At 40.7% G+C, this 27,615-nt stretch overlaps 2 protein-coding genes across 2 annotated transcripts in view; one reads left to right on the top strand and one right to left on the bottom strand.

The window, feature by feature from the left end:
• AKR1A1 (aldo-keto reductase family 1 member A1) overlaps positions 1-27,615 on the bottom strand; it is a 186,640-nt gene that overhangs the window by 134,994 nt on the left and 24,031 nt on the right. The window lies entirely within an intron of this gene.
• The window catches only part of TESK2 (testis associated actin remodelling kinase 2), a 77,330-nt gene that overhangs the window by 42,896 nt on the left and 6,819 nt on the right, over positions 1-27,615 (top strand). The window contains exons 5-10 of the mRNA XM_069862959.1: positions 8,585-8,731; positions 18,877-18,959; positions 20,885-20,960; positions 22,589-22,672; positions 23,810-23,896; positions 27,368-27,503. Of these exons, the coding sequence (XP_069719060.1) occupies positions 8,585-8,731; positions 18,877-18,959; positions 20,885-20,960; positions 22,589-22,672; positions 23,810-23,896; positions 27,368-27,503 (613 nt within the window). The remainder of the gene's footprint in view (positions 1-8,584; positions 8,732-18,876; positions 18,960-20,884; positions 20,961-22,588; positions 22,673-23,809; positions 23,897-27,367; positions 27,504-27,615) is intronic.

Here is a 27,615-nt window from a genome sequence, read left to right as displayed (position 1 = left end):
TATGTAAAGACAGCAGTCAAGACTTTGAAAATTTGAGTATAACTTTAGGTGCATAGTTTATATTTATGCATGCAGGTGCTAGATCAGAAGTGATGAGCAACCAATTGTTTCAGTTTGAACTTCTGTATGTGCAGGCTTTTGAATTCTAGTCTCTTTCTTAAATGCCTGTGTATGAGTTTAAGAGCCCAAGTTAAACCTTCTTTTCTCCTTCCTCCCTTTCTTTTTTTATAGTTTTAAAAATGATGGCTTCACAGGCTGTTGGATTTAATTGTTTTCCTGCACGCCTGTTGTAGGAGGGTGATGAACTTGTTTCATCACTTCAGAGCCTGTAATAGTGCACAAGGAACCTTTATTATTTGTTATTTTAATTGAGAGAAATGCATCTAAATATGTAGTGTTCTGTGAAAGGCCTGTTGAATACCTTGCTGGTGGTAACCTCTTCTTTCTTCTTAGAATGCTTCAAGGATAGGAGAAAGCAAGATACAAGGCAGATAAACGTTGAACTGCAAACAGCAAACTCCATTGTCTCGCTCCTTCTCTCCCTTTGCTGTGCCTGTGACACACGTGTGCGGATGGGAATGTGTGTGTGAGTTGTGTGGGCTTGGAGGGCTGGATTTTTAGTACCAGTGTTTTGGCACTTGTATGGGACCATTTGCTTTTGTCTCACCAAAAAAAAATTAAAAACGTCCGTGAACTGCAACCCCTGCAATTCTTTGAATGTTGCTCTCTGATATCCTGGCTATATGTTTAGGTTAGTAAGAGTGCGAAGATGCGAACTTCTCATCTATTGTGGCATAAGGGCAATGCTGCCTTATGGACTAGGTTTTCCTGTTACTTGTGTGTATGAAGAGATGCAGTTCAAAAAGGTTCTGTGATGCTGGCCCTTTAACATTTTGTCTGGGATTATTTTCTTACATATTTTCCAGTAAATTCAGTTTGTTTGTGGTGCTTTCTCTTCCTTCCCCTCCTTTCCCCTGCACCCCAGGAAACATACTCTTGAATTAACAAGTATTTTGTAGTTTTACTTCCTCATTTCGCTCCACTTCTCAGCCATCCAAACCATTCAAAAACTGTTGTACAAGAAAATTCCTTTAACATTTGCTTTTTGCACAGCACTATTAATAGGGGATATGGGTGCATTCTGTAATAGCCAATAAAGTGTTTGAGCGCCCTCAAATGTAAATGGACTTTGTGACAGAGCTGAAGTGTTGAGGCTTGGGAAAGCACTCTGAAACAGCTGAAAACCAATATTCCTTGTGCAGACTTTAAACAAAGTTTGTGCTACAAAAGGTGTTTGTGTGCTGTAACTTTTGCATGCAGTAGGTCCTTATAGGTGTTTTGCAGAGTTAAAAAAATGAAGCGAACATGTTATTTATCTGGAGTCTTGCAGGCGTATAATCTGTGGGCTACTGCTGCTGGTATCTTTGTGAGGAAGGTGAGAAAGAGCTTATGTAAGAGCCTCTTGTCAAGGGCTACAGCTTGCTTCGAGGCAGAACTGAGGGTATAGTATGTTAGAAATGCTGTCATGATGGGTAGAGCCTTCTGCTCTTAACAGAAGTGTTATTGTAGGCATGCTGTTTCTCTTGCCTGTGTCAGCAACGAGGTGCTTTCTCTTCTGTGTCTGGGTGCTAATTTATGCCTTTGCTAGCTTGCCATATCCCAGATTCTTATCTGCACTGAAACTAGGCTCTACTTAGAATCCAAAACTTAGTGACTTCAGATTATAAATGCATTTTTTTGTTAGGCCTTCTTTGCTTTCTGTTTTTTTTCTAGTAATATAATTACAGGAAAAATTGTTATCAAGGTCAGTTTGTATAGATATACTGGGAGTGTTTTCCGGTTCCAACAAAATAAGCTTATTTCCTGAATATGAGTAAGTGAATGTCCATAAACCTTACTCCATATGTATGGGTGGCAGCAGTGCATTGTTGCTAGGTGCCTGCAGTTGAAGCCTTACTTACAGTAATCCATTTCTAGCAGCAGGCAAGCAAGTGAACATTAAATTTTGAGCAAATGGAATGACAGGAAAGAGGTAAATTCAGTATGAGCTGTTGGATGCAAAGAATTAAAGGAAGACAAATCTTGCCATTTGCTTTTCCGTGCTTAGCACTTAATGTTTGGAATGCAATAAATGGTTTTCGTTGCAGCTCCTTCCTGAGTTAGTGCATGTTAATTCTTGTTTGCCCTTATAAAGTAAGCCATGCCTGTACATGCCTTTTTTTTTTTAGAAGGAGGAGCCAGTGAACCCATCAATGACACGACTGACAGGGAAGAAGAAACAGAGGTCGATCTGTTGTGTTTCTTGGCTTTTGGTCCCGAGTTCTGAGGAGTAACGATGCCATGGCAATTACATGAGGAAGCTGGCCCTCTCCTCTGGGAGTAGCTGACACTTAAAGCAAGATTATTTTAATCTTGTAACGATTGAAGCTTTTAAATATCCTTCTTAATTAAAGATCCTTCTTAATTAAAAAACTGAGTTATTTTAATTAGTTGAATTGTTTGTATTGATCAAAAAGCGGAAGAGTGATTAACTTTAGATTACTTTAGGGTTTTTTTTCTTTTGTTTTCAGCAATGGAGGTGCAGGAGAGAAAAGTGGCCTTTAGAAGAAGGCTTTTGGCTTTTCTTCTGTCCTTTCAATCAGGCTGTTTTTCTCAGCCTCTTGAGTCCTCCTGGTCTCTCTGAGTTTTGTTCTGAACTGTGCTTGGTTCACCTGCATGTTCTGACCCTTTCAGTACTTGTGGCTTTCTCCCTAGCAACATCAGTTCAACTGTCCAATAACATGCTTGTGCAGCCCAAATTAAACATCCCACTTGTTCTGTTTTAATGTTCCATTTGTTTTGTTTGGTGCGATCAGTGTGTTAGATACGTAGTAGAAAAGGGAGGGTACTGCTCAGAGATACTTGGGGGAGGTTGCTTTGTAGATTTTTTTTTTTTAACAGTGGGTTTTTACCAAATGGAGGTCGATGAACTAACTTCAAAACCAGTTCCATTTAATCTGGTAGTCAATTTGTGTATCAACTTGTAGTATCTCATGTTGTAGCTTTGAACATGTGGATACTGGCTTTCTTGTCCAGTTCTGCACAGTCAAAACCAATGAAATGAGTTGGGGGAACGAGGAAATGTAGCTGTAGCTAATTATACCCGTTTGGGCAGAAGGGTACATTGACTTGTTGTCTTGCAGCCAGAAGTCTTCAAAATAGTCACTTAGTGCTGAGTGTGACAGGTGACTGTTAAACATAGCAGAACTGAAGACTGGGTTGTGTTCTCCTTGAAATAGTGGTTTAAAACTTTTTTTTTTTAACTTCTGCAGGAGGGTGAGTGAATGGAAAGATCTCAACTGCCTTTTATTAGGCAAGAGAGTTACCTTCTTACTTCCAGCACTAGAAATTATAAAAATGGGCAAGCTCACTCGTGCTCTCTTATGCCGCTTCAGTGCGGTTGTTGCTGATATCTGCAATGTTGTTATTTTGGTTTCCAGGTGTCCCTTTAGAGTCCAACTACAGTCTGGCTTTTGCTCTGCCATCTCTTACTTTTCCACACTGAAGGTGCTACAGCTGTGATTCTTGTTGCTCCTGCTTCTCTGCTTGCTTCTTCATTGGGCTTCTCCAGTACATTCATTCGTTGCTATTTCAGTGTTTGTCTTGTGCTCTGGGTTGTAGGAACTCTTACTCTTTGCTTGCCTCCCTTGCTCTGTCACCTCAAATGCACTCTCCACACCTACTTTTCCACACTTAACGTGTTGCCTGTGGCAACATTTGGGCTACCATATTAGGGGTATCTTGTGATTATTTATGGCTTTTTAAATAGCAAGCAGTGACAGTTTAAAGCTGAGTAAATAGCAATTGAACTTTTTTCTGGCTTACCTGTGCAGTATCTCATGACTTATATTAATGTTGGACCTACATATTAAAAGAGCACTGGTTTTCAAAGTAGCACTGAAAACTCTTTGCAGTTCCCTTCAGTCTTTCCCCTCAGACTTGGCAATATTTGGAGTCTTCATTTTTGAGCAATAACTGCTGCGAACACCTGAACCTGATGCACCTTTTCTTTAAAAGCTTCTGGGTCTCATATTAGTGTATTCAGACCTTTTATTTTGAGTTTTGAAGGCTATAGTCTTGATCCCTGAAGTTCCATATTAATCTCTTTAAATAAAGCATGTAATGTTATTTGTAAGTATACTGAATTTCCTTTTACTTCTCACTTTATATGCCTGAATCTGATAATGTGACTGTGAGTATCTTCTAAGGAAGTAGTCCTATTATCCTGTTCTTGGGTTAAAACAGAATGTTTCCCTCTGCCCTGGGTGTTGTGAGGGAAAGGGTTATAGACTGCTACTTCTGCATTTTGTGGCATTAAGCCTCCTCGATGCTCTTTGATCCATAAAGCAGCCATGCTTGACTGAGCATCTGGGTAACTTTCCTTCAGAGAAGCTACTGCCCCCTTTCCTCATAAGGTTTGGGAGAGGTGCAACGCATACAGTTTTGCTGAACTTCATTCTAGCAACAAAAGCATGAGGTCTTTCCATGGCTAAATCTGTAGGAAAAGAATACTTTTGTGAGCTAAAACCGTCGTTTAAAGCAGTATCCAGTTTGCTGTGCTAAGTTGTAATAAATGCAAAACTAATTAACCTAAAGCGGTTACTTTTATACTCTGGCAACCAGATAAACTGGCTGCTGGTGTCTTATTACATGACAAAAAGCTAGCAGTAGCAATAATGGGTAGCTGTTTCACTGCAACCTGATGATACAGAGTTTGAAAAGGTCTGAACACTGCTTCATTTAGCTGTGAGGTCTCTTTATGAAATGTAGTGTCCTGTACTTTCATTGTCTCAGTGTGATCAGATCTCTGCTCCAGTTGCTTGTACACTTATGCAATGGCTGTTGTTGTTATAGTAGAATAATGCTTTGAGATGATGTGAGCACTGTAGCCTTACTGTACAAGCACTGAAATGTTTTGGGGACAAAATAAAATCCAGTATTCTCTTTGGGAGAGGTGCACTTGCTGTCCTTTAAGGTATTCTTACCACACTGAGCTGGTTTGTGCTAGCAAGAGCTTGAGAACAGTATTTTTCTTTCAGTTGCATTGGCAATTAGGAAATAATGCACATAACTTCATATCTATTCCAGAAAGACATTGTTGAAGGGCTTGGAAAAAACAGGCCACCAGGCTGACTGTTTGCATTATCAGCCCGAATGACCGCAAGAATTGGATTACTTATGTGACACTGAGAGTGCACTGAACTCTGTGTGGTGCTTGCCTTAGTGACAATTCAAGACTCTGCATACAGGTATCAGCTAAAATCTGAAATGCACTAGAGTCTTAGAGATGTCTATGGAGAATCTTAGTTCAGTTGTTCACTTGGTGATTGGCCTGCTGTGCTTCACAGAAGTTCCCTAGAAATTAGAGCCAGAACCAGAACTTGCATCTCTAATAAATTAGGTCTGAGCACTTGCCAGGTGGCAATTTCTGATGGGAGGCCACAGTGGGTTTGTATATGTGCTGGAGTCAGGTTTGAGTCTTGCATCTCATGTATCTTATGTCATAGGTGTGTGTAGGTTGGGCTGGTGCAAAAATAAATTCTGTTTTTAACCATCAATTGACCAATGGTGGACGTAAATGTTGCAGTTCTTGATGACTTTTGTCGATTTTGGCAATCCTTCTCTGATAGGATGGCTTCACCAGGATTCAAGCTGTAGTGGATGATTCCACTTGCTGAACACTAAATGGTGACTGTAGCCTTTGTTTGAGGCAGCTTTGGTTTGGGGAAGTGTTTTGGTGCTTCACCTTTGTCCAGCCACTCTATGGAACATAACTGGATGAGAAGTGCTGCTCACACTGTTCCGAACAGGCTGGGAATATATATGAAGTTAATATAGAAATGGTATTTGCCATTTTTTCCTTAAGCATGGTAGCAACTTGGAGGGGGAAAAAAAAATCTAATTATACCGAGCAGCATTTTTTCCTTGTGTGCTCTATAAGGTCACCTAGCTCCCTTGGGGGCTCAAATAGAAACGATGAAAAAGAGAGATCAAAGTTGGAGAAGCTCAAAGCAGCATTGTTTCCAACATTAAAGTTGGGTTGGCTGCAGCTCTGTCTAGCTGAGTCTTGAAAATCTGCAAGGATGGAGATTGCATATCCTCCAAGTGACCTGTTTGGGCTGCTCCGCTTTCCTGAAATATGAAATCCTAGCATAAGAACCAGTTTGTTTGGGATCCCTGGCTTGAACCAGCTTGCAGTTTCTAGTTTCCAGTGTGGTCATCTGATCAACTCCCTTCCCCCACAGCTGCAGTGCTTGGACTACAGCAGTCCTAAACATTTGATTTTTATCATCAGTGTGTTAAGTTTTGTTTGCCTTGATTTTGGAGAGGGGCCAGCCAGCATTTTTATTTTGCGAAATGATAGGCACTAAGCAAAAGTTTCAGAGTAATTAAATTATCTTGACTTAAGCACAAAAGAGAGTAGTTTGATAGAAAATGATAAGAACAGGACAGTGCTTTCCACTGTGTCAGGGAGATCGCTCTCTAGAGTTCATGAGCTTTCTTTGCCTAATTGTAGAATACAACTACTTTTTGCTTGCTTTGTCTAGAAACTGTCAATAAGAGGAAGCATTCCGTTTCTCTGTACCTTATTTTGAAATCCTGTCCGGTGTATCATTGCACTCATTCTCCTGCTGTTAGTCTAATGCAAAAGGTACTAAGCGGCATCTTAAAATAGTCATAAGAACATGAAATTGCACAGTATTGGAGCATTTTCTAGAGCCAGGCACCATCTGTGGGATTGCCTCCTTTGCCATGAGATGGTAGTTATCAGCTGTACAATCTGGCCCAGACTGGAGCTAATTGTCAGTCATGCTTTGAAGAGCACTGAGTGTGAAGTAGTAACTCTTGCACTCACCCTTTGCCTGATTATTGCTCAAGAACAAAAGGTGGATGCATGGCACCGTGATCAGGCCAAAGGTTCCCGTTTAAAGGAGAAAAGGAAATGCTGGGGCTGAGGATGCTCTGTGTTGTTGTGCAGCACACGTGCTTCCCGGCTTGTCCAGCAGTTGCCAGAGCTGCTGCAAGAGGGAGAGCAGGGAGAGAGAATGGGTCCTGTCCTGGACTGCCAGTGAAATGTGCTTCTGTGCCTGGGCTGGGCTGAAGCCAGTTCCCGTGGGATGTGGATGTGCAGAGTGATTGCTAGGAGCCCTAGACCACTTTGTGGTGTCCCCTCCTAGTAAGCTTGGTGACAGTGAAAATGTATTTAGCCTTGTGAAACGGTAACCTGTGCAACTGTTGCATCTGCTGAGAAAGGGTGTCAAAATCAACGGATGAACTCAGGAAAAGACAGGCCATGACTGTAAGGAAGAAGTTGGGTTTTGTAGACTATCCAGGAGGTGAGCCATGAGCCGTGGACTTAATAGCTTGTATGCAGAGTGTGAGGAGATTGTCTGCATCCACACTGCATGGTCTGCGGTTTGTGTCTGCCTTGTGCCCGAGGCTCCAAGGCACAAAGCAGCCCAACAAAAATGCAAGCAAGTTCAAAGCTTCTGAAACAACAAGAGCAACACAATTTTTATTTTAACATGATAATGGTGGCACACATTTTGTTGGGGTGAATAACAGCGGAAAATACAAAGCCTGTTGAGAGTGCGTTGGAGAGCTGTCTGGCACAGGTGCAGAGTTGGTGCAGCCTGCTGCAGGTTTACATGCTTGAACCAGGATTGGGAGCAAATTGTCCTGTCTGCTTTGCTTGGGTTTTCCTTAGTCACTGCATTGCTGCCAGGTTTTCCCTCTGGAGCGAGCATCTTTTTGCTTTGTGGCTGGTAAGAGAATTGAGGCTGGGAGTCAAAAAAGAAGCTACTAATACATGATGTAAAGCATAAGCCCAGTGGTGCTGTAATGACTATTTGAGAAGCAGTGGAGCTGCCGTGTCTTAACTCTCGGTTATATTACTTGGCATCATTTGGGTGCTGCTTTGTTTCACTGTCTCTTGTAGCATTTATCTTATACTTAATGTAGGTTCCTTTTCATGAGGGCCACCATTTGATGGGGTTGATGTAGGACTGGACACAGTGGGAATCAGATTGCTGATTAGAACTTGTAGATACGGCAGTACAAAAGTGTAGCTTGCAGCGACATGTTGTAATATTTTTCCTTGATGCTGCTTCAGTTTAGGGAATTGATATCTGGGAACTTGATCTGGGTCCGCGACCTGCACTTGGATACTTAGCCCTCTCTTTGTTGACTTATTCTGCTGGAGAGTTGGCTCATTATAACTTTTGCCCTTATTTTCCTCACACTGAAGTGAGAGGGAGGTATTATATTGTAGGTATTTTTGAAGGGTCCATTTAAATACCGTAGAGTTAATGCAGAGGTGGCTGTTGTGTGCACCTTTAACATAACTGCATTGATACAGGAGGCAAACAGAAGCATTTTCAGACTCTTATGATCTGCAAGTTTTGTGCCTGACTGGCCTTTAAGAAAAAACCAACCTGGTTTTAATGTGTAGCTGAGCTGAGGACACTTGTAATGATGGATTTTTACCTTCCTGACAATATATGTAATTAAATAATTAATTACAAATGTTGCTTTGTCTTTTCAGTACATCAACTGCGGTAACCTGGAACAGCTACTAGACAGTAACCAGCATCTGCCCTGGACAGTGAGGGTGAAACTGGCATATGACATTGCCATGGGGATCAGTTATCTTCACTACAAAGGCATTTTCCACCGAGACCTTACATCCAAGGTACCGTTGATAAAATGAAGGGAACATCCTAATGAAAGTACCATAAATGGTTGTTTGGTTCTTCTCCTTCCAGCAGAAAACTGCTATTAATACAAGGTGTGATCTAAGACGTTTTGGGAGACAACTTGAAATACAGTTTATACGATTAAAACTTTTTTCAGAGCATGTTGGTAGTTTGTATGGGAAGTGGAAAAATAACTGTCCTGAAGGAAAGCCATTCCTTAAATAAGTTCAGACTAGGATTTCTCAGAAAGCAGCTACAGAGTTCTGAATTATTGTTCAGTAAAGCATTTAAATCCTTGGATAATTAAGCATAACAATCTAACATTTGGAACAGGTCAACCATATAAAGAACCCAAATTGAGGAGATTATTACAAATGCACTTTAAAATCTCCTTGTTTTTGTTTCCCCATGTATTTCACAAATGTTCTTCAGTAGGAAGAGTGACCTTTCATTACTAATTCAGTATTAAGTGTTGTCCACAATCCTGGTGCTTATTTTTTCCATTTTGAAAGTCTGTGGGATCAAATCAGTTAACTGAAAATTTTCAGATTTCAGAATTTCGTCCAGAATGATATTCCGGTGGCGGAGTTTTCAATGGACATAGGCTTGCTTGAACTGCTTTGGTGACAACTTGTGTGAATTTAGTTTGCTGAAGTAGCTACTTCAAGCTTAGCTAGAAATATTGACAGAGGAGCACTAGGCTTTGCGAACAAATTGCCCCAGTGTTTACACTGGGACTTGCTGTCTGTTGCAGCCTGTGCTGAGGGCTTTGCTGTCCTCTCCGTCCTGTTGCCTGGAGCTTATGAGCCAGTTTAAACTCACCACTGTTCTTGGGAAGCCTTCAGTGTGTTGTTTCAATCAGTAGCATCCAGAAGAATGTTATCATAGTCTAAAAGGAACTATTTTCTGGTATTGGAAATGGCTTTTAAAAATAAAAACACAGCAGAGTGTGTTTGCAAATGTGAGTGACTACAAGTCCTCCATCCAGCTTTAGGTTTTGTAAAACTATCACAGTGCACTGTTAGATGAAGGATGTGCATTTAGACAAGGGGGAAACATAGTTCAACTATTAGGAGAAAGAAGAATTCAGTGAAGTCATAAAACTGAGTGTCCTTTCAAGTGAAAGGTACTAAGTTCTGCAAGGAACAGTGAGATTTAGGAAAACATCCAGGTTTGGAGTCATGTCACTTTGACATGATATACTCAGAAAGCTCCATTTCAGTCACCTTGGAGTGTGCAGGTAAGAGATGTGTAAATGTAACTGAAAAGACAACTTGATGTTGCCCTTGTTTCAGCTCAGGATTTACGAGTGGGTAAGTAGAGTTACTGCAAGGAACCAAAGTTACTAAGAGTACTTTGTGCCTGCAGCATTTATCATAAACACGTGCCATGATGGTTAGTCATACGAAAATCCATTTCCTGAGACTTCTGTGAAGGCCTTTGTTCAAAGCTTTACATAGTTGAATGTCATTCTCTGGAGCTGCCCTACCACTGCTTCAATGTTATCTATTGTTGAATGTCAATTGTTTAGAAAATGCACCCGCTGGAAGGAGCGCATGATTTTGCTGCAATAGCAAAGTTATCGGTAGCCACGGGAAGTAGTAAGGGCTATTTAAAAAAAACCCCAAACAAACAACAAACAAAAAACCAAAACCAAAAACCCAAACCCTGAGAATTTACTAGCAGTTTTGCTGTATTTGGATGGGTCGTAGCAGTAAAGGTATGATGTCACATTGGAAGCTGCCAGGATAAAGATTTGTCATCAGCTGCATTCTGCACTTTACAGTTTCTTGGGTGTTTAGGGTGGTGGTTTGGATTTTGGGGTGGTTGGTTATTTTTATTTTTTTGAAGTAACATATGCACTTGCTTGTTCTGTTTGGAAAGGGAAGTAGATGAAACACCTGGCCTTAAATACCCAGATACTCTTGAATTTTATTAGTGTATGATTGTATTGATAAAATAGACTTTAAATCTGTTGGGTAAATGACTCTGAGCAAATGTTTTCCCTGCTAGCTGGCTAAATTTTGAACAAATCACTTTGTTCCAAAGCAAAAAAAAATTAAGATAATAACCGTAGTGAAAACCAATTGCCGAAATTTTCAACTCCCACTGTGGCTTTTGGCTACTGCTTGAGGAGATGCCTTGTATTTTACCAGGTTTTGCACTGGCATTGGGATAAGTGTCTTCATTCTTACTAGTAAACAGTCAATATGTGAGCGAGCTTAAGGAAGATGTGATGGGCTCTTTCCTTGGGAGAAAACTTGTGATCTGAACTGGACAAGGGCAGATTCAATACTGTTCTATATTGTCCTCTCTTTGTTAAACTGCAGTAGCTGATGTGAAGGCTTTATTAATGAAAGCAAAGACAAGGATTTAGACATCTGCAAAAGTCAGAGCAGACACTGGGTTTACTGGAGGGATGAGGAAGGTATTTTCCAAGAAAACTTGCTGACCTTGACTGAACTATGAACAGAATGAAACTGAGATTTCCTGTGCAGGAGTCTTCATGCTTTACCTATTACACTTAACACAATACCCACTGCAAATTACCCTTCCAACATGGATTTTACTATAAAAAAATTATTTGTGGTTAATTTAGATCCATACTTCTGCCTTCCTTCCTGTGCATCTGGCACACCTGTAATTTCTGCAGCTTCCCAGAGCAGGTGGCAAGAATACATAAATTTATTCTGTCAGTTATGGCAGCAGAGTTGTCTCTGATGGTAGCAATATATGTGTCTATGGACTGGATGCATAAAAACTTAAAGAAGAAAAAGTTTCGGCCCCCTGCCAATCTAGACTGACAAATAGGAGGTTTTGACAACTCGTGTCGTCAGGGTGCTCTCTCTCCAAGTGGAGAGGGGCAGAACAGCACTGATACTGCAGAAAGCCAGAGGGAAGAACGGTAGAGCAGAGTAGATGTAGGTCACTACAGTCGATCTGACAGCCCAGAGGGAATGTCAGGGTTGATATTCCACTGGTGCCCTTCCCGCTGCCCTCTGTCAAAGGCAGAGGCAGTGCTTGTTAGAAGAGTGCGCTGCCCAGACAGCCGGTACTTCGGCGTGTCGTGAGTAGCTCAGTTCTTTAGGTGCTGGGCTGGGGCTGCTGTGTCTGATCAGGCTGATCTGCCCTGATGAACAGCAACAGCCTAACTTGAATCTCTCAGAAGGAAAGGGTTGTTGGATTGGCTGTTCCCAGCCTGCAGGTATTACATGTGTGGGCTGGATGACTCGCGCATTTTGTAAGCCAATAAACGCAATGTCTTCACCTTTGACTTGTCGTAGAGATCTACGCAGAGATTAAGCCATAGATGGGTTATGACAACCAGCCTCGTGGGATCATTCCCTGTCCTCTGTCCATATCGCTGCAAACCCTGTGAACTTTTTTTATTTAGGGCTCGTTGTAATGTGCACAAGGGGGATTTGCATCCAGGAATTATGAGGTTCTTTCAGCAGTTCTCAAGGAGCTCTGGTTATGAATTTTAACTCTTGACAGGCTTGGCCATAGAAGATGCAGTCATTAAACCAGAAATTGTAATGTGAAACACTGAAAGGATTTCAGTAGGAGCCAGTGGGTTGTGATGAAGTTTTTCTTAAAACTTACTTGCTTCTGCACCATTGTGTGTTGTTCTCTACAATTACAATAACAGTGTTTGGGAAGACGCGGGGAAGAAACATCCAGCCAGCAAAAAGAATACAGCAAAATCCTGTTGTGCCTCACCCCTGAGAACAAATAACTTGCTGCTACACAGAGAGGTCCTTCAACACCTTGTTTACACTGTATTTGCATTGCATTCAAACCCTGGTCCAGAAGCACTGTTGATTTCCTTGGCAGCTTACACCAGTGACTGCCCTAATGACAGCAAAGTTATTCTTAGTGTCCCTGAGATGTGGGAGATGAATAAACGCAGCCTTATCAGAAAAGATTAAAAGTGAGAATATTAGGTATGTGTTTTAAGACTTTGTTTGGAGTTTTTGGCATGTTACACATGTTTAAGTTCAAGGCAATGTGCTCACTGACCTCAGGGGCAATTGGAAGCATTACAGCACTTATAAATTAATCACGTTTGACCCCTGGAGGCAGAGAAAGTGCAAGATTAGCAACAGTGTCTGAAAGATTTTGTTAAATTAGCTTCCTTGTCACAGAATCCTCCTGTGATGCTGAGGAAGGCCAGAATCCACATCCTGGGGCAACATTACAATAGTCTTAACCGCAAGACAGAAGACCTTCATTTCCAGCCCAGCCTTTCTTTTTCATCTCTTCCCAACTTTTCTTTCACCCAACTATTTCTGTGACAGGAGCAGCCAGTTCTGAAAATAGGGATCCAAGTGTTTTATGTACAGCCCCAGTTCACTGTCAGTGTGAATCCGTTGCGTGCACTGAAAGACGCAGGTGCCAGGTGGAAAACTGTGTGATCATGTAATTAAAGACTTCACCTTAATGTGTCTGCATAAGGGGAAGAATGAACGTTCTTACAGGAAGTTTTACAACCCATCTTTTGGGCAATATTAATTTTGTGGTGTAGTGTATGTTGTGTGCAACTCCCTACCAATTTGAAAAAAACTAGGAAAAAATGGCATTATGCCCTTCATTAGCAGGGTTGGGAACTGCAGAGTCATGGCAGAAGTGTCTGCTGCTTTAGTTAATACAGTAAATAGTAGACAAAATATTTTTAATTAGCATTAATTGCTACTGCTAGTTAGTGTTTCTGATACACATTGCCTGTTTTTGCTATGGAGCAGGAATAGATGAACAAAAGGGACTCCTTGGCAGTGAGAAGTGAACATCTAGGAGTCTGCCCATTTTTCCAAGACTGATCATACCTGCTCTGCGACGATCCAGTCCTTTCTTCTAGCATGTAACGCCAGCCTCCAGTTAGGCTTTACTTCCCTGTTCTAAGGCCCGTCCTCTTCTTCTAGCTCCCAGCTCCTGCCCCTCAATCTTACTGTTCAAACTTGTCTGGCTGACTGCGATTACACTCTTCCTATTGCTTCTGCTTGATTCTTTATCCAAACTATCTTTCTGCCTTCTGATCTTTGTTTAACTACTTCTAGCTCTCCCCTCCCTGTTCTGCTGCTCCAATTCAGCTGTTTCCCTCCTCTTGTCTCAAGAATCTCGCTCAAGACCCTGATCTTGGTTGTTGCCAACCTCTAGCTGGGACTCCAGCTCTTGTCACCGTATTCACTCTTTCAGATTCTCCACATAGCACATGTCTTGTCCCAGTCTACTTCTTGCAGGGGTGATAAAAGATCTTGTCATGTTTCAAGCTGAAAATCTGGGTATGATACCATGGGCTGGTATTTTGGAGGGGTTTTTTTATTTATATTCTTTCAAAATTTGCTTGCAACATGCATTCTGTTTGTTCTCCCAAGCAGCTAATCTGTCTTAGCTGAACACCCACCTCCCAAAAACCCGCTACCAAAGCTCTTGATTGAACATAAACAGGCAAACCCCAAAACACATGCCTTTTAGTTTTGCAGAATTATGTACCATTGTAAGACATTGCTTTCAATCAGTAGTAGGTTGTGAGCAGCTTTAGGGAACGTTGTGAGCTCCATTGATGATAAGATCTATTAAAAATTGTAATATCTTGGCTTATAGCTATACACACACGCATACGTATGTACGTGTGTGTATTCCTGCCAACATATGCTTTCACTTCACAGTAAATGTGTAACGGTTCACCCTTTCATTGCGAGGAGCAGTCTCAGTTACTGCAGGACAGAGTTGTGCATGTAAGCAATTACCGTGGATTATCTGATGTAACATAAATTCACTGCCTTTGGGCTTGGAATTGACATACCTTGACTTCCTATCTTGTAGGCTCTTTGCTTTTTCAATGCAAAATAGAACTCCAGCAGTGAACAGAACCCTTGTCTGATGAGTCTTGTACTTGCTGCTGCAGTTGTAACATCCCCTTTGTGCTAGAGTAAGCTCTCACTTGGAGATTCTGTGCTGCAGGGAAGAGCTTGCACTGGAAAAATTGGCTGTTACAGACGATTATTTCTGATAGTAGTTGCAACACTGAACTCTTACTGGTACTTTGGGACCCAAATGGAGCCTGTCCTTTAAACTGAATGGTTCTAGTTCCAAACATGTATCTAGTAGTGTAAACTTCCTGCTGTATGTTTAATTGTCCGTGGTGTTTCTCATAGGAGATGGATAACGCTTTAAAAACAGCTGATGCATCTCAGTTGGCCTTTAAATATTTTAATTCAGTAACTCATCAGAAGGTTGCAGATGATATTGCAGTAGCATTCCTGCATTTTCTGGAGTGCAATACAATCTCCGAGGAATTTAGCTTGTATGTCATATCGTAAAATAAAACAATGGGTTTTCTTCATTTAAGCAACTTATTTTTAACTCTGAAACTTTTGAGTCTATTTTTGGTTTTGTTTATGTAAAAGGGAGAGTAGAATATTGCATTCGCCTTAGTAGGATTAGGCTGCACAAAGCAGATGTTAAGCTCCTGTAACACACAAAGGGGTCTTTATGTTCTTTCACATCTGTCTCAGCATAAACAGCTCTGTTAACTCTTTAGTGCTGATGTACAGAGTTCCTTGCTTCTATTAAGAGACTGCCTCAGGAAGGACTGATGGGGTCCCTGTTTTGGGGAAGAAACCTTGTGAACCCAACTGAAGACAAATACTGCCCTCTTTGATGGTGTGAGCTGCCAAAGGAAAGAACCTCCATGTCTGTGAAGGTACAAACAGAAATCTTGGGAAGGTTGTCATGTTTTACTGCCTTGCAGCTTATACAAATAGTGCAGTAGTAAGTCAAAAGTGTTTTCTTAAAGCCAGTGTTGTAAAGTTGCTTGGTGTTTCATCTCGTAAGCAGTCCCTGAGAGACTCTTTGTGCTAGAGAGAGATTCAAACTCTTGCATCTCTGTGCCAAAACCCATTAATGAAACTTTTTCATAGCACATTGATGTATGTTCTTTTTTGTAGGAACTGAGAAGTATCACTTTTTCAGTAGAAACAGTGGAGTATGTATGCCCTGTTGTACTCTTCCTATGAAGACACCACCTCTACCTTAAACTTAAAAGTTCTTTTCAACCTTCTGGCTTGTAATGAAGCTTTGTCCCTTTTTTGATCCTGATTTATCTTGGCAGTAGATTGTGAATGCTTCAAAATGTCTTTGAGTGCCTGTGAAGTACTAGTTACTGTGGGCTGCGTTAAAACACCTTTTTATGAACTGCATCTTAAACCTGCTAATTAAACTTATCTGTGCTGGAATTTGATGCACTGTTGTGTAATGGTGTTACTAGGGTGGTGGGGGAGGAATGTGGTGGTGCTGATGGCCTTGAACACTTGAAGGATCTCAGCACAGAATGAAGTATTGCCATCTGCAAAACTTTGTCCTTAATGAGCAGTACAGGCTTGATAGTTAACATCTGACCACACTGATACCTGTAGAAGGGTTTTACTACTGATTCCAGTAGGAACAGGCTTCCATTCTTTCTGGGTTCCAGGAAACTGGCCGCTTAACTGCATAAAAATGTGCACCAATTGAATTAAATCATTTACTTTCACTATGGTGAGAATTTGTGGTGACACTGGCATTTTCTTGTCTGGAGCATGCCACCTGCCCACGGCTGATTTAAGTGGAATAAAAAAGTCACTTCGGTACTGGAATAGGTGTCCTAATGAATTTAAATTCACACTCAGCAGTTCTGCATGTGCAGACAAAAGACAAGCCTCCACTAATGGGAGAGAAACAGTTTAGCTTCTTTCTTTGTCATTTAACATTGTGCTGCCTGCCACAGCCAAATAATTGATGGGTACTTTATAGCAGAAGGGTAGCCCTAGGCTTTCCCCAGTGCCTTGTCGTCGAGAACTGGCATCTCCTGCAGGACCTCTGGACCCTGTTGTGGTGGGGTGTCCACTCTGATCTCAAAGGCCTGCACTGGAAGGGAGCCCAGCTTTGCTGCAGGCAGCTCCTACTTATCTGGGGAGGAGCTTGGAACTGTCAGGTAGTGTTACTTGGCAACTAGATTGGATGTGCTATTGGTTTGATTCATGATTTGTCTAGGAATAATCTACTGGTGCTGTACCTGAGCTGAGACTGCCAGGGGCTTGCTAGGCACTCAGATCTTCAGTTGGTTGATGTATCGCTGCCTAACGGGATGTGATTGTTTACTGGTAAGAAGCTGAAGGAAAATTTGCTGTCAGGATGATGTTGCATTTAAGCCTCCTTTTGGTATCAAAGCAGCCCTGTAAATTATTGCAGATCTTTAAGCTCATGAGAAATGTCTCTACAGACTTTTAGTTATGGTGAAAATAGTTCTTAGTTGGGATTTAAATGTTCCTCTGAAATTTTGGAATTTTTTAGTTTGAGAATAACCTTAATCCACAAAACCCGGGAGGTAAAATGAACCACTGAAGTCTTGCTACTCAAAGGGAAGAGAATATAAATGGCCAAAGGTAATGTAAGAAGGAAGAGTAGATCTTTAAACTAGTCCTTTTATGACTAGGAGGTGGTTTTCTTTTAAAATGTCAAATTATGAATCATCTTTACTTGCTGAGAAATCTGTGTCAGAAAATAACCTGATATTTTCCTGTATAAACTAGTAGCAGTATTTCTGTATGCTGCAAAATCTGTGGCATCCTCGTAGACTTGTTTCGGTGTGGTACACAATGTAATTACTCTTGTCTGAATCATTTGAGTAAGATTTTTCAGAAAAGTTTTATCCTTCTCAGTTTTAAGTCCACTTACAGTGACCAAATGTTTGAACAGAGGGAAGCTGAATGAATGTGCTCTTTGATAAAAGATAACAAAGCCCGTAACTGAGAAGCTTTGCTGCTCTTTGGGCAGGCATGGTTGATTTAACTCGGTACATGTTTATGAATCCCCAAGCTAACTGTACTTATTATACTTGGGTCATGCTAAACACATCGTTTCAGGAGCCCGGCATGTGTTTCAAGAGGCTGGCATACATTTTCTTTACAGGATTGCAAGAGTGGCTTGCTCAACCTTTTAATTGGCAGGAAGAAAACTCCCTTCACGGCCTGAGCCTCAATCATCTTGAATAATGTAAACAGTGATGACCTGAACTTGATCTTTTAGACAAGGGACTCGCTTTTCTTGGTAGTCACACTATACAGGCAAGCAAATGCTTTGGGGTCAGCAAGGGGCTTTTGTGCATCTGAGGACAATAAAGCTGGAAAGTGTTTCCTGCTGTTTAGCTAATTAATGCAGGGTACCACTCTGTAGGAGTCGGCAGTGGTTTTGCTGCCTGTCACTGCTATTGTACTGCCTGCAGAAGGATACAGATACAGGGCATGTGGCAAGGAAATGAATTCTCTGTCTTGCTCCACCTATTGTGGAAAAAGCTTAGGGAAGCTGCCTATTTATTCATTCTGCGAGAAGGGAAAAGATGAGGTACAGGAATGGTCAAAGCATGTTTCACAGAGTTGTAAATAAATAACAAAACTGAATCAATAATACCCTGACTGTGATGCGATGCTGCCAAACCAGAATTATCTGTGTGTGTCCTTAAACTGCCCTCCCTCCTGCCACTGGAGGGCACATCTGTAAAGAAAAGATTGATGGCTATTAGACTTTGCCCCAATGTTTTATGATGTACTGTAGAATAAAGCATTTTATTTGAGACTTTAAAAGCACGTATAACTTTGTCACATCTTGTATATTCTGATAAAAATCCACTGCAAAGCAGTGAGTTCCTTTTCAACAGGTAATGTACCAAAATGTACAAAACCATTTGGAGTCTGCTTTGATCTTGTATTTTGGCCAGGGGCAGGCAAATTGTAAAGAGAAAATTTAAGATGTCATAGTGAACAGTGTGTATTGCATACTTGAACAGTAAGGGAACTAAATCATCTTAATTTTTGCTGGAACCTAGCTGGGTCTGTGCTGCCTGTGGCTGCCTGCTTTCTCAGCAAGTTTTTAAGTGGATTATTAACTAAGTGTAAGGCTGTTTGCAGCATCTTAAGTTTGACAGACATGTGATTGTGTAGGGGGGAGGGTAAGGGGAAAGGATGGTTGCTTTTAGCCAAAAGCTTCTCTCGGATGAGCATCTTCCAAACAATATCTTGTAGTGTTGTTCAGATTAAAAATAAAAAAACAAACAGTAAACTGGTTTCATGCCCTGAGAATAACTCTTCTGTTCTTCTTTTTCCAGAACTGCTTAATAAAACACGATGAGAATGGATACTCAGCAATAGTGGGAGACTTTGGTTTAGCAGAGAAAATTCCCGATCACAGGTACGTGAATGAATCAAAATGCAGCAAGAGCTGTAGTGCAGTTGCAGGTCAGAAGCTTTAATGGGCCAGATCCCTGAGGCCAATATTGCATTCTGATAAAAAAAATGTACAAAAAATATCCTCGGTCATCAGTGTAGAGCTGCACACTGGTTTACCAAAGTGTTCCAGCCTTAATTACTGTCCATTTGTATAGATTTATTGGTGACATTTATTCTTCAAAAATGCCCTAGTGAGTAGAGGATTTACTCAAGCTTTTCAGTAGATCTTCTAATCAGGTTCTTGGGAATTTGGGTTTAAAAACAAAATAAAACCCCCACAAAACCAAACAAACAAGTAACAAAGCAAACGAAGATACTGTCCAGGATTCTGGATTGGAGTGATTTTATAAAAAAATGTCCTTAATTGCAAAAAAATGTACTTTTTTTTTCCATTTTCATAAACAATATTCGGTAGCATTCCAGTATTACTCTCTTTAACCTTGGGGTTAGTTGTTAGGATCCAGGTTTATAACAAAGAGATATTAAAATTACTGTCTAACAGTAGCTTGCCATTTTGCTTTCTTTAGGATGGAATTACAATTTTAATTCATTTGAGGAATGCACAGGTGACTGTCCCAAGCTATTGTCATAATTGGAAACAATCCTTTTGTCATCCCTCCATTAGGGAGATCAAGGACAAAGATTTCATTGTTCTCTCTGTATGTTGTGTATTTTTGAGTATTCTGACTGTGGCATGGGCTGTCAGATTTTTCTGCGGTGTGTGCTTCCACCTCTTCTGACTGCAAAGAAAACAATAAAAGCTGATCTCAGCTGTGCACTGTTTTTCAAATGTGTATGTCCTAAAACTGTATCTTGGGAGATTGGAAGGTTTGTGTTAGTTTTGATGAAATGTTGATCTGAAAGCTTAACAAATTGAACATTTTCATTTCCAACCTATGAATAAGTACAACCAGTGTGTATCTCATATGCTTCTGTGGAACCTCTGCCCTTTAAGGTGCTGAAAGCTTCAGCTCTATTCATATGGACTTGTCATGGAATTGGGAAGGCACCACAGGTGCCTTCAGGGATTCTTAATAACCAGCCTTGAGATGCCCTGAAAGCTGAGAGTATAATGATAGCTCAAATTAAGGTAGCTGGATACTAAAACAAACAATGTAAAAAATTATTACGTTGGCCACCATTTTGGTCTGATCTGGTTTTACCTCCGTTTTCAGATGTGGTGTGGTGGTTTCCAGTTGGCTGGCTAGCAGGCTGTAATATTTGAGGCCTTCAGAGGCCTGTTTTTGAGAGGTATCCCTGCAAGGACTGGTGGCAAGCTGAGACCTTTAAGTCCCCACTGTTCAGCTTCTTGGAAATGCTGCCTCTTTTTCAAACTTACTCTGGTTACTTTTAGTTTTTCCCTCTTAAAGGATTCATCTGGTCAATCTTGACACCCTGTAAGCAGGCTGTGCCGAATACTTTCAGAGCTGCGTCTCAGTGAACGGGTAGGGATGGGTACCTGCACATCTCACTGTGAAGGGAGGACTTGGTGTCATGTCCACAAACCTTAGATGGAGTGCACTCTGCCAAGAGTTTGGAAATCAAAACTTAACAAATACCTTCAAAGAAAATATATTATTTTTTTAAGTGGCCAAGCACTTGGAAACCAGAAATAAAATATGAGTGATTGATTTAACTGTTCTTTTTCTTTTACCTTCTTCTGCTCTTGAATGTTCCCATGACTCCAGCAGGAAACCAGTGTAAAACATGCTATGTTGTGGAACCCACGTATCGACTTGCCTCTGGTGAAAGTACTCTGCAGATACTTGGAGTTACAGCAAGTTAGCAGGAATGCCTGAATTGGAGTACTTAATTAATGGCTCTCCTCTCTTTTTCTCTGCCCACTCCCCTCCCCTTTTTCCTGCCATCTATCCCATATCTGTATAGTGAGAAGCTACCAGTGGTGGGTTCACCATTCTGGATGGCGCCAGAAGTGCTTAGAGATGAACCTTACAATGAAAAGGTAGGTACATGGTATAGATGGACTTCAGCTGTCAGATGTGTCTCTGCAATAGCTGTATATAAAATTGAGAATTTCCATAATATTAAAAATATTTACATTTGTGACATTTCTGTGCTTGGTAGGTCATTCAGACTAAGGGAGAATGAGTGTTGAAAACCTTATATTTTTAATTAATGGTGTAGATTCCTATATGAAAATAGAATTGCCTTCAGCATAATTCAGTATTGTGCTACTTCCAGAAACACCCCACATGCAGAAATATAATTGCTTGATGGCCTAACACAACTTAACCAAGTCTCATGAGAAATGTAGTGAAGTTACTTCCATGACCATATATTAGCAAAATCTAGGTAGAAGTAAAAGGTCTGTATGTAAACTTGCACAATTATTTAAAAAAAAGAAAACCGTGACTTCTCAAGGTAAGATAACCCGGATAAAGAAGTTCTCAGAAGTTATTTCTAAGTTTTCCTATTTCTGGCATTGGGAAAACGTTTCATTCAGAGGAGGATCAGATCACATTGGATTTTAGTAACAGTATTTTCAGTCAAGCTCTTCTTTACACAAGGTTTTCTCTCCCATTTGTAACTTAGTCTACTTCAGCTGTGCAAGTGCAGCTTTCTATGACAGAGCCCACATCCGAACCTCTTCATAGCTGGCAGGCAACAGGCTGTCTGATTGGGGGTACTTTTAACTTCCAGGAAATCAGTAACTACTGCAGTAATGAATGTAATAATTACCATTTCAAAGCTTTCTTAAGAGTTCCAGTTGACCTAAATTAATAATAAAGTACCCAAATCTGTGGTGCCACATTCTTCACTAAGCCTAGGGCACAGAGGACTAAAGAAGCAAGTCTCATACCTCATCAACATGAAACGTGACACACAAGCCTGTTTGATGTCTGAGGGATAAGGGATGTTGGCTTCTGCTCTGTAGACTTGTATTCCATGTTTTCCTAAATTTTATTACATGATAAATTCAGGTGGGTGGAATTCTGAGGAGCTGTGCTGCTCTGGGGGAAGTCAGGTGAGTGGGTACTAAGTGTCATGGAAATTTCAATGGGGAATGCGTACAGTGTTACTAGAGATCTCAGGTTTTGCAAAAGACTTTTCTCCAGAGGTACTGAACTGTGAGAAGAGAAAATTTTAATTTTTCCTAAAAACATTATTAATGTTCTGGATAAGCTCTGATGCTGTATATTCTAAACCCATCTTTCTAACCACAGTGATATACGGGCATATCGGCCTATATATATATATAGCCATGTTTTGGCTACATTTGTAATTACTCCCATCTGTAAGACATCAAATGCAACCTCACCATTCTTTATGCAAGGAAGGATTTTTTTTTCACACTGCTGAATTAAGAGTGGATTTTGTGGATTTTTTTTCTTTTGTTGAAAGAGTTTTAAAGTTATAATTGCTGTTTATGCAATAAGAATGCTTTACTGCAAGCGTGAGTTTCTTCAGGTGGAAAATACTAGTTATCATGCAGTTGCTTAGTGTTGTAAGGCTGTGGTGTTGGTCTGGTTGTTTCATGATAACCATTTGGGGTGAGACTCGGTGGCAGATAAGAATGCTGAGTATTCATAGCTGAAACGTGTGGCTCTTTTTTTTTTTTTTTTCTCTCAGGCAGATGTGTTCTCCTATGGTATAATTCTGTGTGAGATTATAGCAAGAATACAGGCAGATCCAGACTATCTCCCTCGCACAGAGGTAAGCGGTTATGTTTATAACATTGGTGGGAGGTGGTAAGTATGCCATGATAATGGGTGGCCTTTAGGAGTTCTGGCACTGCTGCCAAAGATACGGTGAATAGGTATTACATTAAAAATAGCCTGTAAAAGGCTTTTGTTCTTCTGTGCTGTTATTGTAGGAAGCTGCATCAAAGCCATTTTCACACAGATTTTGTCCAGCCGCAGTCCTCATGGGAAATCCTTTCCATCCCTAATCAGCAGAAGATTGAGAGTGTTGCAGTGACCTTCCTTTAGTAGAGTGATAGGTTTTGTAGACTTGTAGACATATTGCCAGATTCAGAACATGGTGCTTCTGGCACACCAGATCTGCTAAGCAGCCCTTCCTTGTGAAAGGAACAGGAGCTGTGTTAGCAGCAGCTAAAATAAGCTCACGCCTATTTTTGCATGGACCACGCTAAGCACTGTTGATCTGAGCTATAATCGACCAGTCATACGAGATACTTCCTATTTTCTTCAGTTGCCTTTTGGTTGAGTCCCATCTGCAGGGCAGCTTTTGGCCCACTGTGAGGAGGGTGTCTTCCAAATTGTCTATTCCCTTCTCATTCTGAAAATGCAAAATTGCTTAGGTCTTGAATTGCAGTAAATTAGAGACCCTTTTGTTTCTCTGCCCTTCAGATTTTATAGAAGTGCATTTAAGGAACTGGATAATTTGTATTACCAGTCTACCATCCACTGAGAAAATAAACATTTTAATTGGTAAATTTTCATGATAGCAAAGGCTCTGGTTTTATAGCAGACTGTACTTTTACACTGTGAAAGTCCCCGTGGCGGAACATCATAGTTTGGATAGAAGTTAGAAGGATATCGCTTCCAGATCCACACGGGCAACGCTTCAAGTGTAATGGATTTTGCAGTTTAGTCCAGGAAGAGGATGGGCTTTGAAGTCAGGTGTCTTGTATCAAGCAATGCCCTTTGGGAATGCTGCAGTGCGGGGCATGCATGGAGTTGTCTCAAAAGTCCTCTGTGTGTGCCTGCTGAGAGGCAATATTTATGGTTATTCTTGATAATTCCATGTAAGGACACTCTGAAAAGAAGATGCTTTGGGACAAATTGCAGACCTTGTTTATATCTCCATGCTATGTTTTTGTTTGTACAGAACTTTGGATTAGATTATGACGCCTTCCAGCACATGGTGGGAGACTGTCCCCCTGACTTCCTGCAGCTCGCCTTCAACTGCTGTAACGTGAGTAACTCACTTGAAGGGCAGAGGTGTAAACTGGAGTTCCCTAAATCCATCTGGCCGTTAAAGATAGAGCTGGAAGCATTCACAAGACACTAGAATAGGCTACCTGTAAAAGCAGCGCAATTCTGATAACCCAGAAAGTCCCTTGCAGTTTTTATAACCCTTTCCTTCCCCTTGAAAAAAGGTATCTAGTATTTTTGTAATTCTGACATGCTGGATGAACAGGTCTGGGACAGTGAACAGCTTCTTGCAGGCTGCTCGGGCTGATCATAACCAGTTGTGTGCTATTGGCACTGGCTGGCCCTTGGGCTGATAAAATCCAGCTGTTATTGTGTACAGACCTACTGAGCTGTGAAGAAAGAATTCAGAGTTGTTCTCATAAACAGAAAGGGCAAACAAATTAAGAGCAGGCACTAACTAAACTATATGCTGCCTTCTGGAAGGTGGGATAAACGTCTAAATCTTCGGCTTGTGTTTCAGAAAAACAGACTTGGACCCAAATGTTTCAGTATTGAGTAAGGTTATAGGCGATGAGCTGTGTGGAGAAACTTTCCTGCCAGTTATTCAAGTAAAATTATGATAATGCTGGCTACCTTCAGTGTGAAACTTCCAGGGAAGTAGTTTTCTTTTGTGGTTTATCCCATTGGAGATTGCTAGTACCTTTGTGTAGTGAAGTGGTTTATGTGAAGTAAGAGAACCTGAGCTTCCACAGATTCGGTTGAAGTTGGGAATGTCCAGCTTGCACAGCTTAACTTGAGGCACATTCTAAAGATTTCATTGCACAAAACGTTGCCTGGGCCCCCACAGCCAGGCTGTGCTAGAGCCAATACCCACACTGTGTCCAAGTCAGTGCTTGTAGGAAAAGTGTCAGAACAGGCTTTTTATTCCTGGCTGTCACTGATTTTTCAGGTTTTATTTTCATGTCAACACTTCTTCTGAAAGAAACAGTCTTGTCTCTCCATGCCCTTGATGCTTATTTTTGCCCCAAGCTCTCTCTTTACTTCATGTAAGTACAAAAGCACATGCTCGCTCAAGGGTAGAGCAGTGTAAAGGTGAGGATGTGAACAGGTGACTGCTGACATGAGATAGCGTGAATTAATTCTGAAAACATTTGTGGAACCTACTCTGGACAAGTTACTTCATTCCTCTGATTCCACCTTAGCACAGTGGAGCTTGTTTCACTGGGACAGTGGTATGTCTGACCTATGTGTATGAAGTGTTTTGATTATGTGAACACTAAGGGTTTGGTTAGAGGTGGGATGTGACTTTGGAAAGCTCGGCTCACCTATAGACTCCAGAAACCGTACTGCATCCAAACATGCGGGGTGTGATTCAAAGGAATTTTTCAGCGCAGGTGAAATTCTGAGTAATACTGGGCTCATGAAGAAAGGGGAAGTGACTGATCTTACATTCTCATGGAAGAATTCAGTGTTTTCAGAGAAAAAGGATTTTTATTGTCAAATGGTGCTTGCTGTTTAATATGTGTCCCATCCCTTCTCCTTAGTTAGTAGAGAAGGTGGTGAATAGATACAGGTTTCTTATATCTTACTAAGCATGCTGTGCTTAAATAATAGGTTAACTGGGTGATAATTTGTTCTTAGACATGGACGTTTATATGGCTTTTTATTATTTAATAGGTCAACAAACAGTGTAAACTGTGTAGTTCAGCTGATTAGCTGAGCTAATGTGCAAAGCTTTGGGGTTCTCTACAGCCAGGAAACGTGTTTTAGGGCAACCTAAGAAAACCAGTAATAAGTGACGTATTTGAGTAGTGGATTAAAATGTGTTTTAATTTGCTGTTGTTAAAGCAGCTTTTTTGTTAAATAAGTACATGCAAGGAAATCTCAAACTTATGGCTTCCCAACAACCATAAGTCTATAAACATAATAAACATATAATAAACATAAACATAATCATTTATGATCAAGCAAAAAGCTCATGAGCTGAGCTGTGGGCAGCTGCTGCCTTGAGGAAGAACCATCTATTCCATTTGAGCAGAATCTGGACTACTCAGAGATGGAAGAGGCAGATGTTCTCTGAGTCACTTTTTCATTATTGCTCCTGTTCTGGATCTTGCCTAGCACAAATTAAAATAGCCAGATTACTCCTTTTACTCCCTGCAGTTTGCAAAAACTGTCTAAGTTTCCCAAGTTAGTAGGTTCGTTGGAGTACAGAGTACTTGCTTTGCTGTTGCCCGTTCCCTACTCTTTCAGTGAAATAGGGAAAGCAGAAAAAGATGTTCTCCTCTTCCTGCTACCTTAGAACAGCTTTCTTGCTGCTCTTAAACTCTTCAAGTGTGATTTGGTTGGTTGATTTTTTTTTTCTTACTGTACATATGAATTTTTAGCCCTTTACCCTGTGTTGCTAAAGGTTTTGCAGCATTGCTGATCATACCAGTTCTCTCCAGAAAGATCCATCTTGTAGGACCTGCAAGGCAGTGTCAGGGAGGTCTTCAGGGTTTTTGTTTACAAAGCATCACTGTTGCCTTTGTACTAGAGGTGAGATTTGTCTGGGCTTGTCTGCTCTGAAAAAGCCTTTAGAGAGCTGGAAACAGGATTTGGGTCAAGCGGAATCTTTTTTAATAGTGTAATGAAGTTATCTTTCAGCTTCTGAATTAGACATTGCTGCTTATGGTAGTTTAACCTGTAATACGTATACAGGGTCAGGGTACAACAGGGTGAAAACCCTTCTGAGGGATTCTTCATAATTTAAGCTGCTTGTCCTGTAGTACATTTTTTTAGTGTTGGACTTTTAGAGGCCTATTTCTGCTAGGGTGAACAAATAAAACATACTGATAAATGTAAACTGCATACACACTTATGACTGGGTAGAGTATTTTACTTGTGTAAAGATGATCTTTTTTTCTGTTGTATTACTTTGTCAGATGATATAACCAATCCTGCTTCCTCACAAGACAGACCAGTAAACCCAGTAGTAAGGGTAATTAACAAATGGAAAAATACAACATTTTAAACTTTAAAATCAGCAATGGCATTTAGGTGGGTTTTAATTAAAGCCACATAAAGATGATGGAAGAATTGCAAACTTTTTAAGAATGATATAGCCAAGTTGCTCTGCTCAGTCCTTTTTGCTTCAGGCACATTTTGAAATAATGTTGATATATAATTCCAGACTGACTGAAGTCCAGAAAGAAATCCTTGAACTACAAAAGCTGTTTAAAACACACAAACAAACAAAAGCTTCTCTTCAGCCCTGAATCTAAGAGTTTCCTGCCTTTGCCATTTAAAATGTGTTGTCATTATAGAATATATACAACTTGTCTATTATAACTCTCATTTAATTATCACAGAGTGGGACTGGGTACTATTCTTCCCCTGCTTTACTTAGTTTTTTTGCAATGACAATACACTTAGGATGATCTCGAATTTCCTCAGTTCCTTCAGCCTGTCCCCTGTGTGAGTAGAATAGCATGGACAAAGCCATGTGAACCTATTTGATTTTTATCCACAGATGGATCCAAAGTTGCGTCCTTCATTTGCTGATATTGTCAAAACACTGGAGGGGATTTTAAACCGCCTGAGAAATGAGGACTCAGAGAGAGAGAGAAAGTTTTTGAACATTGACAACAGCGAAAGAAAACCCAAAGGTAAGCGTCTGTATTGTCTGAACGTTGTTGCAGGCTAACAGCAAGCAGTTGCAGTGCTTCATATTTTGAAGATTTCAGCAATCTATGGTAATATTTGCAGCTTATGAATGAT

Source organism: Phaenicophaeus curvirostris, chromosome 8 (genome assembly GCF_032191515.1).
Source record: "Phaenicophaeus curvirostris isolate KB17595 chromosome 8, BPBGC_Pcur_1.0, whole genome shotgun sequence".
Taxonomy (NCBI): Eukaryota; Metazoa; Chordata; class Aves; order Cuculiformes; family Cuculidae; genus Phaenicophaeus; species Phaenicophaeus curvirostris.
This window is presented reverse-complemented; position numbering and strand designations above follow the sequence as displayed.